The sequence below is a fragment of the Pleurodeles waltl genome, chromosome 8 (assembly GCF_031143425.1).
Source record: "Pleurodeles waltl isolate 20211129_DDA chromosome 8, aPleWal1.hap1.20221129, whole genome shotgun sequence".
Classification (NCBI taxonomy): Eukaryota; Metazoa; Chordata; class Amphibia; order Caudata; family Salamandridae; genus Pleurodeles; species Pleurodeles waltl.
The window spans coordinates 1,019,905,440-1,019,922,695 of NC_090447.1; the positions used below are offsets into that span (position 1 = coordinate 1,019,905,440).

Sequence of the window (17,256 nt, forward strand, 5' to 3'; positions counted from 1 at the left end):
AAATGCGTGAAAAACAGGAGGTGTGCAAAGATTTCTCGGGCCGCACAAGGTGATGCGTCATTTAGTTTTCATGCAGGGATGGCTGTGCGTCAATTTCCAGCGCTCTGTCGTGGATCCACTCCGGGTTGCGGGGTTTTCGGACACCCAGGGGATGATGCATGGATTTCGGGCATGGACAGGACAAAGTCACAGGGGCTGCGTCGATCCGGTGGGCGTTGCATTGAAATTTCTACCGCACGGCAAGCGCTGTGTCGATTCCTCTCTGGAAGTTGGGCTGTGTCATTCTGGCTTGGCTGTGCATCAATCCAGTGGGCCGTGCATCGAATTTCTGGTCGCTACACTGGTGCTGCGTCGATGTTCTTGTTGCAAAGTCAGGCTGCATCGTTCCAGTTCTGCGTGCGTTGAATTTTTCAAAGCATGCAGGCTGTGCGTCATTTCTGGCAGGCTCTGTGTAGATTTTCACTGCACAAGAAGTCCTTCTAGTAGAGATGAGGTCTTTTTGGTCCTGATACTTCAGGGAACAGGAGGGAAGCTCTATCCAAGCCCTTGGAGAGTACTTCTTACCACAGCCAGAGAGCAGCAAGGCAGCAGTCCTTCACAGAAAGCAGTCAGGTGAGTCCTTTGGGCAGCCAGGCAGTTCTTCTTGGCAGGATGAAAGCTCTGGTTCAAGTTCTCTTCTCCATGAACTGTCTGAGTTGGTAGGGGCAGAGGCCCTGTTTTTATACCCAAATGTGCCTTTGAAGTGGAGGAGACTCCAAAGAGTGGCTTAGAACTGCACCAGGTCCCCTTTCAGTTCAAACCTGTCTGCCAGGGTCCTAGTATGGGGTGTGGCAGTCCTTTGTGAGAGAGCAGGCTCTCCACCCTCCCAGCCCAGGAAGACCCATTCAAAATGCAGATATATGCACGTGAGGCTGAGTATCCTGTGTTTGGGGTGTGTCTGAGTGAATGCACAAGGAGCTGTCAACTAAACCCAGCCAGAAGTGGATTTTAAGGCACAGAAAGATTTAAGTGCAGAGAAATGCTCACTTTCTAAATGTGGCATTTCTAAAATAGTAATATTAAATCCAACTTCACCAGTCAGCAGGATTTTGTCTTACCATTCTGGCCATACTAAATATGACCTTCCTACTCATTTCAGATCAGCAGCTGCCACTCAAACAATGTATGAGGACAGCCCCAATGTTCTCCTATGAAGTGTGCAGGCCTCACAGCAGTGTAAAAACAAATTTATGAGTTTTACACTACCAGGACATGTAAACTACACAGGTACATGTCCTGCCTTTTACCAACACAACACCCTGCCCTAGGGGTTACCCAGGGAACACCTTAGGGGTGACATATATATAGGAAAAAGGGGAGTTTTAGGTGAGGCAAGTACTTTTAAATGCCAAGTCGAATTGGCATTGAAACTGCACACACAGGCCTTGCAATGTCAGGCCTGAGACAAGGTTAAGGGGCTACTTAAGTGGGTGGCACAATCACTGCTACAGGCCCACTAGTAGCTTTTAATCTACAGGCCCAGGGCACATATAGTGCACTCTACTAGGGACTTATAAGTAAATTAAATAGCCCAATTGGGTATGATTCAATGTTACCATGTTTAAAGGAGGAGAGCATATGCACTTGAGCACTGGTTAGCAGTGGTAAATTGTGCAGAGTCTAAAAACCAGCAAAAACAGTATCTCAAAAGTGGAGGGAGGCAGGCAAAAAGTTAGGGGTGACTACCCTAAGGCTGTCAGGTCTAACAAGGAGGAAACCATTTTATAACCTTAGTAGCTAAACAAATAAGGTATTTTTCTGAAATGACCCTAGAAAGTAGGTGTAAGCAGCGGATTGCACTCACTTTTATTCAAACAAATCACATGTTCTTCCCCACTCTACTCCATTCATCCACTTCTTGTCTTTTTTCATGCACAAGTGAATAAGAGGAGGAATACCAAATGGAAAATTACCTATCTGCTCAGTATACTGGGGTCTTCTTGCCCATTCATTTCACAATGTAACATTCATTTCAAATCCCAGGCAAAGAGGATTTGGGTCTACCAAAGGTCAGTGAGAACAATCATCATCTTTTGTAAAAACAAACAATGAATTTTATATGTACCTTTTTGATGAGTTGCATTACCCTTTCCATCACCCATTTCAATCACATACAAACAGACCCAACATACAGTTTTGGCTCAAACCCCTTGCTCATGACCTCTGACAAAGTGCGAAAACCGAAATATATGTGGACAGAGACATAAAGATGATCATGGAAAAAGGGCAATAGCATCTAATGTGACGAGAGCGTTATCTTAGAATGGTTGAAAAGACCATAAGAGTACATTCAAAATATCCTTTATTGGTTGTTCTATACTTAAATGGCATCAAAAAGAAGGAATATATATGTATATATGTATATATATATATGTATATATATGTATATATATATAAATATATATATATATATATATATACATATATATATAAAATAACATAATCAAATCTATAAGAAGGAGAGAAACAAGAATAATGTGCTTTAGTTAACAAAATGAACATTATAGGGGTCAATTAACATACACAATAATATCATTTCATCATAATCATATGTCGTACTATTGGTAAGATGATTGTGGGAGCATAAGGGTAATAGTCGAAAATTCAAACCATCAAGGATCCCCTAGATAGCTAATAAATATTAATGTATGCCATAGGTCAGCTCACTTTTTCAAAGATATCAGAGCACAAGGAGCATAAATAATGAATGTTTACTGGTGCCACACACATAATAAGTCGTACTGAGTTAACTAGCCTATGTCAACAAGAAAGCCCAATTGGGCAAAGTGTGGCTAAAAGGAGCAACCGCACCAAACATAGCTCTTCGTACTACACAGTCTCTTCCCATTCCAGAGATGTCACATAACACTTGTATTAAAACAGTAATTCACCAGTGTGTCCAAAAGAGTATCTATCTATCTATCTATATATATATATATATATATATATATATATATCTATATATATATATATATATATATATATATAGATATATATATATGGTAAACCACTCCTGGCCACTACCTCTGCCATCCTGGATTTACCATGAAGAATTCTTCACGAGTTTCCTAATTACGAGGCGTTCAATGCATACATTCACCACCTGTTCTGAACAGATGGGAAATTGTGCAAAAATGTCTTTACTCTGCAAGGGCTAGGGACAGGGGTCAGGGCGGTAGGAGAGGGTACGATGTTTTACGATGTTTTCTTGCAGGGGTAGCATCTCATGCCCCTCTGTGCTGTGGATGAGGATCAAGAAGGGGCCGGGAAACAGAACTGGGGAGAAATGCAATCCTTCCGTAAGCGATTTTCCTGCTGAAATTTATGACAAAATAAAATCGCGTCTGGTTCAGTGTTTTTTTTTTATGCACCCAGTAAAGCCAGGAGCATTGACACCACCCAAGTGATAATTGTTTGGTTCAGAATTCAACATGGCAATTCCACCGGTCTATTTGTAATCAGGGCTTGAGTAGCACTAATTTCATCAACCTTAGAAGAATGAAAAGCCACGTTGTTAAAAATAAAAATTTGGACATCTGCCTTCACTTACACACATTTCTACCCTACGAATGCTCAAACAATCTAAGTACTGTTATTTGCTAGTCTTTATTACTATTTACCAAGATATTGTCCTCCCTAACCCGAGGAGAGAATGCAGCATAACCTTCAGCGATGCATGTTTCTCTCATTATTGTTCTATATGTGATGTGTACACTAATCACTTGCATTTTAAGAGAGCTTGAGAATGTTTCTCCAACCTTAGTCGGCTTGTACATTGAGTCGTATCATGAATGATGTGACAGTATCCAACTAAGCTTCAGTCCTTTTGATCTCTTACAGTAATGCTCATCTTGGAAAATTAACCACCAGATATATAACTGATAAAGTGTGTGAACCAATTGCATCAAGTACAGCAAATACAAAGAAAGATTTGATGCTCTCTTTTTTCCCTCCCTTATACTGTAGACAGGTGAAGAACTTAAATCTGTAATGAAAATCTGCTGAGACTCAGGGGCCTGCGGGGGAGGGGAAGGGGCGTTATTAAACAACAGTATCAGGCCTTCTGCTTATTGACGACAATGGACCCTAGTCCTGTTGAAGCTCTGGGAATGGGAATAGGCAAGACCACTGGAATTAAGCAATTCTGCTGTGTTGCGTTTTCTGCATGAAAATAGATTTTCTGCATTTGCTTTACAATTCATCATCTCAAAAATTTGCAGATTTTGGCAAAAAAACTTGTTTCTTGCTCAAACGTGTGAAAAGTTACTAAAAACGCAACATGTCGTGTGCAGTGAAGGAGTGAAAGGCAAAAATGTTGCCTGGTCATCTTTCGATTGGCTATTGCTGTATTTTACAGTTACTTTTCTACTTATTAGGTAGAGTATTTGCCCAGACAGTGTTAACGCTTAAAAAAAGACAAAATAATGCACCAATACTGTCTTACAATATGCTGCACTTATCCGCATAATTTGCCTTTTCTTAGACAACCCTGTTCCATATTTTGCTCTTCCTCTGTCACATAATTCCTGGGTACTGGAAGATATCACTGTGGCTGTAGGAGATAGTAGTTAGAAGCATGGGCGTGTTTATATCTTTCATCTAAGTATGCAGTAGTAGGCTATGCAATTAAACAGTCATCTATGACCTCCGGAAGTTCCGGCCAGTTTAAACCAAGTCAAATGTATAAAAAATACAATTCACCCTGACAACCTTACTAGATAGGTCACATGTGGATGGCCTTGATGACGTAAGTGTGCTATTCATGCGTCTTCGCGATGTCTTTTCTACGTTTCTATCAATGGCAGAGACCCAGCGCAACGTAAACACGTGCAGTCTCTTAAGTTTGCGTTTATAAAAGAGATATAAACTTGCGTCTATAAAAGAGATATATCGCGATGAAAAATTACCTTTCCGTCTTTTCTAAAATGAAAATCCCAAACCCACGGCCCCACCTTTCTGGCGCATACAAGGACGTCTTGTCGGCAAGACAAGTGGGTTTCCCACATTGTGTGTCATTTACTGCCTACAGCCTTTCATACATTTTATATGATGATTTGTGAGGCGGGGCGATGACATGAGGCGTGCTCGCCTGTATCTGCTTCTCTTGCCCTTAGTGCTGCACCTTGAGTCAGGTATAAATATAATTTAATTCACAGTACCACAACACCCTCGAGCACAAGTCTGGCATTAAGGTAGGTTAACAGACGCCTCTAGGCAAATGATATTGCAGCGTGAATACCTTTGCGTGTGGGCGAGTGGCAGGGCCGGCTCTAGGGTGGCGTGACCGGTGCCCCGCAGTCGCTGACGTCGGGGGGCGGGGGCGCCCTGTTTGCAGGCATATTATGGTTTTAAGAGCACCTGATGCGCGTTCCTTGTCTCAAGCAATTTTCAGTTAACAATTAAAATGTCAAGATAACTCTGGTGATTAATAGTCTGCCTAGAGAGCATTCCCAGTTTTCTATAGTGGATTTTTGAAGGTAGTGCAGAGGGTTAATATGCTCCCTGCAGAGAACACAGACCATCCAGATCAGAAAGTGCTTATAACAAATAGGTCAGTGAATTTCTGCTTTTGCCAGAGTTCTCCTTTTGTTACAGTTTGTAAGTAAAAATTTGTAACATAGAATAGTAAGCTATAAACTATCATCAAAGAGCTGCAGACAAACTGTAAGGTATAGATTAGAGAGAGTTCTGATTTTTCCCAGTCTTTCCTTATCTTAATGTTGCAAAAAGAGTTCATTTGGATAGAAATCAATACTGATTGTTAAAGAGAACACCCAACCATGGTGCTACATTTTATGTTCTGAGTTTGTGCTACTCCAGACCAAGCACTCAAACTATGCTGCCTTCCAGTATGCATGACATGTGACTCCTACATCATGTAGTCGTTTGTCTTAAGTACTATTTCTTAAACACTCAGGTGCCAATATGACACCTGGGGGCTTCTTAAACACTCATTCACAGACACATTTGATTAATTGTCTCTGTGTGATGTGTGTGCAATGTAGAGTGCTCTGACACCCTACACTAAAATAAGTGGCGCTATAAACCTAATTAAATCCATTTGAGAGAGAGTAGTTATGGTCTTATGGAAACTTGAGGGGCACTGGTAAAGGTTGGTAATGAGAGAATCCATGGTAGAGGTGGCCATTGAGGGGTGCCAAAAAATGTTGTGACACTGAGTGCCACTAGCGCTATGGCCGGCCCTTGCAAGAAGGCGCACGTGTGCGTCGTGCATCTTGCATCTTCACGTCAGATTGGCAACATGTGCAAAGTTAAGTGCTAAATCTGGAGTTTTGCCAGTATGACACCTGGGGGCTTTTTATCTGTTTATATATTTACAATAATTAAACTAGAAAGCAAGTGACAGCGGCTTAAAAAAATCCCCGGCACTGCTCGTGCCCCCTTGGGGTCAGGATACTGTCTATTAAGTTTACATTACAATGATTCATGCATGTTGATTCTGCTATTGATGCATTTTCGTGTGCTTTATTGCAGCTATATAACTGTCTCCGAAAGCAAGAGGTGACAGACCGACACAAGGGGGGTATAAAATTAGATGAGCGGACTTACTTTGGGCTAAGAAGATTGAAGAGAGTCGGTTTCCCCAGAAGGCGCCGGGAAATATGCTCATTTCTGACAGGAAGGAGGGATCACGGGGGAGGGATGCGGTCACGGAGGTGCAGTGGCACATGGTATGCTGAAGTCCTTGACAACACAGGCACACGTCATATAAAAAGCAGCCCTTTGCCGAGAAACCTTACAAGCCACTGACTTGTTGCAAGGCACAGTGTGCATAAGTACCTGGAACTGAGGGATAAGAGGAAAGAAAAATGTATTAGACCCTCCCCCAGCTGAATCTATCTTCTTCGGTGACTATGATCAGGTAAAAAAGAACTGAGGCACCTGCTTCACAGTGGCATGGCTTGCCACACAATGTCTCCCCGTTAATCAGATTGTTATCTCTTCAGCAACCCCTGGATGGTACACCTCGCTCACCTTGCCTCGTCTTCTCCCCGCACCGCACGCCTCGCTGCTCTTGGGGTTTCCGACCCAGTGCTCGCAGCAGTTAGTGAGCAGGAAGAACCAAGTCTGTCAGAAAGCGATTAGTGACTGCAAACAGCACTGTGCGCTGCACCTTAGTCTTTTTTGTATGAGATTCTCTATTTCCCAGTACACTCAGGCGGGAGAGCTCGTTGTAGAACACATTTCGTTTTTTTCAAAAAAATTTAACTCTCCAGCGCAAGAGAGAGCTATCAGGCGGGGAACCGCGGAAAAGGATGTCGGCGTCTGGAAGGAAAGAATTCGACGTGAAGCACATCTTGCGCCTCCGCTGGAAGCTGTTCAGTCACCCTTCGGCAGGTCCAGCAGGGGGAGGCGGCTGCTTGCAACAGGACAGCGGCTTCGAGCACTGGGGGCCGAGCCAGAGCCGCCTGCTCAAGACCCAACACCACCACCACCAGCAGCATCACCACCACCAAGAGAGGGGCAGCTTCTGGAAGAAAGCCTCCTCCGCGCCGCTCAATGGCACCCTGTTCTCTGTTAGCCCCTCGCCCTCTGCCTCAGCCCCGGCGTCCCCCCGCCATGTCCCCTGCGGCCAGCAGCAGCCCCCTGGGACGGTGTTTTACGTGGAGCCGCTGGAAGGGGGGCACAGGCTGGAGCTCACCCGAGAGGAGACACCCTCCGAGCTAGAGATGAAGGATGAGGTGAAAGAGTACTCTGGCTGTAACGAAGCAACAAGTGCAGGATGCGAGCACAGGTAGGACACTCTGTGTGAGGCACAGTGCTGCAGACCTGATTGGTTGTTTCCCACCAACAGTTGAGCTACTACTGCTGTATAGACGTTAACTAGAAGACGATCTCACATATATTTTAAAGTGACTGTTTTGTACAACTATAGGGTGGGTACAACTATAGGGTGGGTGTGTACACGGATACACCGAACGGTAACTATAACAGGGTTTCCCTGTCCATGAAAATAATGAATGCAGAACTTAGATATCAAATGCCCCATATTGGGGATACGTTTTATATTTGTACTGTCGTTTAAAACTCCTGTATACTGATAAACATCTATGTGTCACGTCCTGCCCCCCTCGGGCGCGCAACTAACATTGTATTCGCTGTCCTGAGTGGACTATTTGTCCCGCAAAGTGAATGCAGCGGTAACTGAAGCTTCACCCGAACCATTAAAGTCAGATAGGCAGTGTAGGGAAGAGTTACAGAAAACAGTGACAAGCAAATAGTCGATGCACACCTGTGTTAAGCACCTAAGGAGACGGGGGAAGGAGCAACAAACTTCATATAAATGGACGTTGTCCAAAGCCCTCTAAAATGTATGAAAGTATTTTACGAAGTTACGTCACTAAAACAGAGAAATTCACACAGGTGCTTAAACGAAGAAAGAGCAGCTTACTTGAAATCACCAAGTAAAAAGTAAAATAGTTTTTGCTACTGAAAAATAGACACATAAACGTGTCGCTTTCTTTTTTTCTTTTTTTCCTTTAAATTGAGAGCATGACATTTCTATGCCATTTACTTCTCTTATTTTAGGACATACTGAATTGAGTGCATATGCACTTGAGGTTTGTTAAACACAATGTTATCCGAACCCATGCTTTCCTAAATGCACATTGAACCTGAATTCTAGGATGCGGTTTAGTTTGTCATCTTGCACTTTGTGGGTTGAGGCATTTGTAACATTTAAATATGCTGCCTTTGAAATGACCTTCATGATTTAGGTATAGTAAAAAACGACAGAACACCGAATACTGTCAATTATTCTGTTTAGGACTGCAATGACATCCGATCCGTGCACACTAACCTGGACGGTTTGCTAATGTAGTTACCTCTAACACTAAGGCCCTCATTACGTGGCTGCAGTGGCGTAGCGTGGGGGGTGCAGGGGGGGCCGGGCGCAACATCTTGGAAGAGACTCGAGTGCTAAAATCCACGGGTTAGGGGGCGCAAATTACTTGCCTTGCCCCGGGTTAGGGGGCGCAAATTACTTGCCTTGCCCCGGGTGCTGACAACCCACGCTACACCACTGCGTGGCTGGTGGTCATAAGACCGCCAGGCTCGCCGTGGCGGTCCTACCACTGCAAAGCTGGCAGTAAGGACCGCCACATTAAGAGTTGTGAGGCTTGGCAGACACCAAGCCTCCACAACCCCGCCTGGCCCGCAGGTGCAGTTGCACTGCCACGGCCGGCGGGGAGCACCTCCAACCGGTGGCAGACCTCAGCCTGCCATCCGTATTACGAGGCTGCAAACCACCAGGCTTTCCGTGGTGGTCACTCCACCACGAAAACCCTGGCGGTCACGCACCCGGCGACAGGAATCTTCATTCCTGTCGCTGACACACATACACACATGTCCGCAAACATGCACACATCTCCCCACCCGTCCACACAATCACACGCACCCCTACACTCCATCACTCACACATGCATACACATACACACCCATTCAGCATATGCATACATGCACCCAGACCCACTCGCTCCTATTCATCAACACAAACACCCCCATTCATGCACACATACACACACGCATTCAGCCCCCCTTCACAAGCATGCACACATGCACCCAAACACACAGATCACTCCCCCCTTCAGATGCCCACTTACCTCCTCAGTCGAGGGGGACATCCGGGAGGGAATGGGTCCTGGCGATCTTCCCTCGCTGCCACCACCACGTCAGCAGGACTCCCCCAAGCCGTAATACAGCAGGCGGAGTCCTGCTGGAGTGGCAGCCAGTCGTCTGGTGAGTTGGGCTTTGGTGGTCAGTGAAATTGACCGCCAAATTCCAAATGAGGGCCTAAGTCCGAAAGTTTTATGTTTTCCTGCTTTGTGTGTTTAACTTTGCCTTCAAATGTTACTCAGTTGGAGGCAATATGATTTTCCCACATAAATATGTGTTAATGAAATTATATTTATGGCATCTGGTGCACCACAAGCTGGTACAGTAGCTACATGTGTTAATGCAATACCTGCAGTGATCAATACGTAAGCATCAGAGCCTGGTTCCTTTGTAAGGTTAATTCAGCTTTCAAATATCAGGTTTTTGCTACAGAAAATGTAATTGAAATACAGCAACATATGTTAACACAGAGACTTGATATAGTGAACAGAGTTGTAGCCTAGTCAGTGAGATCTGGGGGGTGTGACTGTCACATTTCTGAACTAATAAATCAGTGGGCTGCAGGTGCTTCCCTGGAGAACAGGGTCAGCACAGATTTGCACTATGTGGCACTCTGTCCAAAGTGGCTTAGTGGGTACAAATGGTGGGTTTGAATGCTACCCCAAGTGATTGTCACTAATAAGAATTATGCAAAGTTCATCCTGTCATCTCTTGGGTGCTTGATTGCTAGTAGCATGCCTAGAAACCTGAGAGTTGTGCATCTTTCCAAGCCTAGTACTGACAAAGTTTGATTCCAAAAGTAGTACTATTGCACCCATTCAAGGAGTACTTCAATGCATGCAGATTTGCTACTTTTTTTGTTAAACTGGTCACTATATCCATTTAACATCATAACTGAAAAAATTAAAATGTAAAACCTTCTTACAGAAATGAGGCTGTCAAGAAACACTGACACAGACATAGCGGACCAGACTTTGGGCCCCCAGACCAAACTACCAAACCAAGAATGCATTTGAGTAGTGTCACACCCCAAACACCCCTGCTGAAGCTACAGCACTGCCCTTCCCATCTAGGCCCCGTATTCTTCCCAGGAAACTAATAGCTACAGTAATTTACCGCAAAAGGACCTGGAGTCCCTGCCCTTGGATCACTTATTTTAATTTTATTTTCACTACAAACACCCTTCTTCGTCTCTGATACCCAGACTCTGCAGAGAAAACAATATTATTAATAACATTTGTGAATAGCAAAGAGTCATAAACTTACACAAAAAGTGTATGGTTACCTTTGTGAACCTGTCCCGCAGTGTAAAAATATGATACAATCTCTTCAAAATTAAAAAAAAAAGTATTTTTTTAACATGCGGAAGCGTATTGCTTAAGTACATCTGATGATATCACTGCATGGACAGATGTTATTAAAAGTAATAGTTTTTAGAAACATTCAAGGCTCACCTCCCAATGAAAATGCCATTATTGAACTCAGAGGCAAGTCAGGAGTCATGTAAACCCTACAAGTAGCCAAGATTCGTATTATAGATGAAGTAACATTATAGTTTATTAACTCAAACATAAGAGGTCCTTTGTAGTGCACACCCTGTACTCAAGTTTTTCAAAATGTGCTCATATGGAATAATATAAAGAAGGATTGTTATATTTACATAGAATCACACAATTTGGGCAAGCACTATTGATTGCAGTTTATCTGGTTTAACATTTTGAAGTTCAGTCATCAGATGTTAACTCTGTCTGTTTTTCTCTTTCTCTGTCATTTGCATCAAACATCACTGTTTTGTCTTTCATTTTTTGCTCAGGATGAGACAAACCCGGCACAGAGATAGCAGACCTGTCTCAGGGTCCCCATACTTACCTACCAAAATAAAAATGCATTTATCTGAACACTGTCACACCCTAATCCCACAAACTCCACGAAGCAACGCTCCTTATAATACAATAATCAGAATGTTAATACTAAATAAAAATCACAGGATGTTTTGTGTAACCAACGTTTTCTTTCTAATAGTTAAGTTTTGAAGTGAGTGCAGGAGAACGTCAGCACTGTGCACAGTGGACAGTTGCCCTGTGGCTTTAAGGTACTGCTTGTGATTCAAACTCTGAAACCTGTTCATACTCTCCCATTCTGAATTCATGCATGATATAATGAGATGGTACAGTCACGAGCATAGGTAGAAATTAGGAAGTAGAAACGCAGTGGTAGAAATCATACAGTTCAGGATTCAGATGGGAAATGTTTGAGAAATAATACACTTGATTTCTCGTTTTTCCCCCCCGTATTCTTTGTGGTGTTTACGTAGTGAGCACTGTCTTTAGTTATTTACTTTCTCTATTTGTACAATAGCTTCACACTGAGGAAGAGAAAGCAGGTGCAGGGGAATGTGTAGCGTGACGATTATCATAAAAACATATGATCTATAATGAATATAAAAGGCACAGGAGGGAAGGAATGTGGATTCGAGGATGCTTCAGTGGTCTAAAATTTTGAAATATTAAAATCTTCAATAACTTATTGCAACAAGAAAGCAGTAATGAAGGTAGAAACCTTTGGCCAATAGACATCTACCACATGGAATAACCGAGTGGGAGTCAAGCACTTTTATAGCATCCAATACCCTATTTCTACCTGAGCAAATGAAAGAGGGGGTCATTACGACCCTGGCGGCCGGCGGTAAGCTGGCGGTAACACCACCAACAGGCTGGCGGTGTTCCGCCAGCTATTATGACCGTGGCGCAATAGCCGCGGCCATACCACCGGCCCCTCCAACATACCGCCAGGCTTCCGCAAGCACCGCTGCCCTGGGGATTATGAGTCCCCGACCGCCAGCCTGTCCGTGGCGGTAAACACCGCCATGGAAAGGCTGGCAGTAAGGGGACTTGGGGTGCCCCTGGGTGCCCCTGCACTGCCCATGCACTTGGCATGGGCAGTGCAGGGGCCCCCAGGCATAGCCCCGTTGCGCATTTCACTGCCTGAATTTCGGGCAGTGAAATGCGCAACGGGTGCTACTGCACCCGCTGCACATCAGCATTGCCGCCGGCTCTATTAGGAGCCGGCAGCAATGTTGATGTGACTTTTCCGCTGGGCCAGCGGACGGTAACACTGTTTCCGTCCGCTGGCCCAGCGGAAAAGTCAGACAGTGAAACAGTCAGACAGTGAAAAGCTGGCCGGGGCCCTGTTAGGGGGCCCCTGCACTGCCCATGCGAGTGGCATGGGCAGTGCACCGGCCCCCAGGGGCCCCAGGACACCCCTTACCGCCAGCCTCTTCCTGGCTGTGAAAACCGCCAGAAACAGGCTGGCGGTAAGGGGGTCATAATCCCCAGGGCAGCGCTGCTTGCAGCGCTGCCCTGGCGGATTATCACCGCCGGGGCATAAACGGCAGAAAACTGCCGGCTGTATCGCCGCGGTCAGAATAGGGGTGAGAGCACGGCCAGCCTGTTGGCGGTGCTTTCAGTCATTTTTGCCCTGGCGGTCTCGGACCGCCAGGGTCAGAATGACCCCCATAATTTCACCATGGGAGCACTTGCAGGTTAGCACTGGTCAGCAGTGGTAAAGTGCTCAGAGTAACAAAAACAGCAAAAACAGTTCCAACACTCTGAAACAACCTGGGAAGTAGAGGCAAAAATTCAGTGGAGACCACTCCAAGGATGCCAAGTCTAACACCCACCTATACCAGATGAATTATGCAGCTTCTACCATGCAGACTGATTAGTTCTGATAATCATGTCTAGTGAAAACTGTTTTCGGTCCACTTTAGTGGTAGGACCTCCTCCCCTCCCTTGAAAAAAAATAAAAAGTCAAAGAAATGTGCTTCAGGAATGACGTAAAGCTTTTTTTTATTAGTGCTTCACATTTTTAGCATTCATGTCATTTGATTCTTTGTTAATTAATTATTTTTAATACTGCATGCCACTTTGTGGTTATATGAATATGCTACTACAATCAAAGTATTATACTTGATATAATTGTGGATGCCTCTCTTGAGTAGACCCCTTTGCTCAAAGCACCTGTTTGCAAGTTTCTTTTTTCTGTTTCAAGAGCCTAAAGTACTCATTCTGAGGTCCCGTTTTCTCTCCTGGTTATCCGACCTGCCAGAGTTACTGACTATATATGCATGTAGGGCCAGATTTAGAACTTGGGAGACAGGTTACTCCATCACAACAGTGACGGATATCCCGTCTGCCAAAACCTAAATCCCATAGGGTATAATGGGTTTTAGATTTAGGTTGATGGGATATTTGGCACCATTGTGACAGAGTAACCCATCCGCAAAGTTCTAAATCAGACCCATAATGTCATAGGACACAAGTGTAGGTGCCTTGGAGATCGCCATTACCACAGCCACTCTTGTTCTGGTTTACTCAATTCAATGTATCCTTACTATAAATTGTGTTCCCGTTTATTTCTTGCTTGTTTACCATAGTCACCATGACATAATTTTGATTAAGTTGTTAAAAGACTTTGGGCCTGATTTAAAACTCGAAGGAGGGGTTACCCCAGTGGCGTAACAAAACATGAGGGGGATCCCCTGCAAAGTAAATATGAGGGCCCCTCTTCTGGATGTACTGAAGAGCTGAGGGGCCCCCTGAAGCTCAGGACTGCTCGCATCGCGGGTACTGTTGGTGCCTTTGTTACACCACTGGGTTACCCCGTCATAATGGTGAGAGATATCCAATGGGCCGAAATCTATATCCAATTATGTCCTATGAGATTTAGATTTCGGTGAACAGGATATCCTTCACCTTTGTAACAGAGTAACTCCTCAGCCCATTTCTAAATCAGACCCTTTATCTAGTAAAGAATATCTCTCAATGATTGCACTTCAAATGAATGACAGTGGCAGCATCTTAGAGTTTTGTACTAATTGAGCCTTCAATTCACTCCAAAAGTACGGGAATTATTTAATTCTACTGAAATTCCTCAAGGGAAATATATACATGTTTCAACAATGAAAAATAATTTAAGGTAAAACAAAGCAATCGTTCACATTATGTATCGTAAAACACATTTTATAAATTTGAGCGTTATCAACACGAATAACCCAAAAGTCAATTTATGCAACTTTATTCAGATTTTAATTGTTTAACATATATATTTACAATAAGTCTGATCTGCATGTATGTGTGTGTGTAATGTGTATATCACACATACATATTTACTGGTAAATTTCAATGAAAGTAGTAACGTGACTGAACGCAGGGGAGACTGGAAGACGCAGGTTCGAGCAAAATATATTTTTCATTGATTCTCCACTTTACGTTTTGTATCCCGAAAAACAGGAATGAACGACATCTTTTGTGACATGCATTTTGTATATTTTGGATTGATTAGGTCGTTTTATCCATTTACTGCACAGTTTACAGCTGGTCCATTCAGAGGCAAGTTATTTGTTTATTTAAATGTGCAATCTGAAACATTTGTGAGTGTTGCAACATTCCTCCTTGTGAAAGGCAAACACATTGGCATTGCGTGCCCAAACCACTCCTCTGACACTCCCGTTTTTTTTTTTTACTAAACAACTTTTTTTCTAGCCCATTTTAGATGTATAATTATGCACTGTACGTAAGAGGCACCTACACTGCCTCCTTGTATAACGTCCACATGTAAACAGGAGGTGAAGTTTCATGTATGAACATGGAATTGTAGTTTCATGTCTGAATCTTTTATGTAAAACATGCATGCATTGTGAGTAGTTTTAGGGCTCACTCTTCTACCATAAAAACACGTTGCGAATTGGATCTTTTGTTAGCAAACTTCCTGATACTCAGAATTGCATGAATTATTTTTTGGAAAGAACTTTGAGAACTTCCAGTTCCAAAGCTTCCAATGTATCGATTCTTAGTTAGGCCACTATGAATATTAGCTTTACATAATTTTATGGTTTATTTTTCATCCTCTGTGCTTTGCCTTCTATGGTTTAGCGCTTCCATTTTAGCACGTGCACTCTTAATTAGGCATTCTAATTCTTTCCCTCTTAATCTTGCTGATATGGGAAACGTGGGTAAGGAAACACAACTGTGGAAAGCCTTAACTTCAGTTAATTCAGGTTGTCAGTGTGAGAATTTGGTGAATGGTTGTATGAACTTTGACCTGCGTTTGATATCATGCTCTTACTAGACCTTGGCACATCTCAGTGTAAGAGAGCATTGTGATTTTGGATACAAATCTTTTGGGTGAATCATTGTGGTCCTTCGAAGCGGAACTGCACTTCCTCTGTATACAGGCCTCTACAAGGTAGAAATGAAGAAATGCATGGAGAAGAGCCAGAAATATATCACCTCCTGTGATGTTTCGATGTTTACTCCCTCACTGTAATTTCGTAACCTCTCCTCCTTCTTTTGTAGAGAATTGTGTGAATAGACTTACATGAGAGTAGTGCTGACAGAAACTCATGCTCTTCTCCACTCCACTTATTCCTTTCGCCACTACTCATGAATCTCTGTTATATTTACTTTACCACCAGGATTTCTCTCCTTCTGACTTTGGATTATTCTAAGATATAGCAAGAACAATGGAAAAAATAACTATTGTCCAGGAAGGTGGAAAGATGTCTTCTCTATTGTAGCTTTCATCTCTTTTCCATGTGTGGTGGATGATTGTGTGTCCAGTAGTTGTCCAGTGGGACTTGCAATACAGATAACCTGAGCAACAGTTCATTTATGATGATGTGGCTAAACAAATCATTTTCTAGTGAGAAGGCTGTCCGTAGGAGGAGCTTGGTACACCTAAGGGGGCTTGTGTGTCTGAAGGGTATTTTATGCTTAACACAATTTTGCACCATTTAGTACTTATTGTCATTCCTGAAATGCTGTACTTGCTGTGTCGAGCAGTTTGAATGGAAGTTAGTTGGATGATGTCATCAGTGATGTCATCAATGATATAATTTGAGATTTAATTTGTAATGTCATCAATGATGACATTGAGCGCGTCATGTTATGCGAAGTCAAATGCAGTGCATGATAAAGCTACTAGTTATTATAGTTATAGTGAGCTCAGTAAACTATAACTTTTGAAATTCAGTGGTACTTTCATTTATCTATAACAACACTTTAACCTTAAAAATAACTGTCGGACTCTTGTAATGGCAGCTGCAACATTTTTAATAGTGTCGTGGCTAGCAGTCAGAGGGATCACTGTTGCAGGAGTGAGGTGGCCCAAGGGTCAAAATGTCAAAATGCACACTCTACCAATCAGAATGCTCTATTTTTTTAAGTTGAGCTCATTGGACTCTTGCAAGAGTCTCTTGAACCCAAACATCCAGATATACAAATATCTTTGTGCTTTATTTTCTCATAAACTACTAAATGGATTTACAGCAAATCACCAAAGCTTGCTTTTTCAAACAGTGTCAAATATCCTGGCAAAGTTGGTGTAATTACGTTTAGAAGTTCTTTTTGTAGACCTTTAAAAAAACAAAACACAATGAAAATTGCATTGGGATTTTGCGTTTTGGGATGCCATCTTTTCTCAGCCCCCACTCACCCTAAAACATTCCATGAACAAACTAACTGACAGCCACTAGGTTATGAGATATATATGTATATATGTGTATGTATATATATTGTAATA

The 17,256-nt window shown here is 43.1% G+C and overlaps 1 protein-coding gene across 1 annotated transcript in view; it reads left to right on the top strand.

The window, feature by feature from the left end:
* The first annotated feature begins 6,798 nt into the window (after positions 1–6,798).
* KLHL1 (kelch like family member 1) overlaps positions 6,799–17,256 on the top strand; it is a 1,088,169-nt gene continuing 1,077,711 nt past the window's right edge. The window contains exon 1 of the mRNA XM_069205295.1: positions 6,799–7,795. Coding sequence (XP_069061396.1) covers positions 7,317–7,795 — 479 coding nt within the window. The 5' untranslated portion in view covers positions 6,799–7,316. The remainder of the gene's footprint in view (positions 7,796–17,256) is intronic.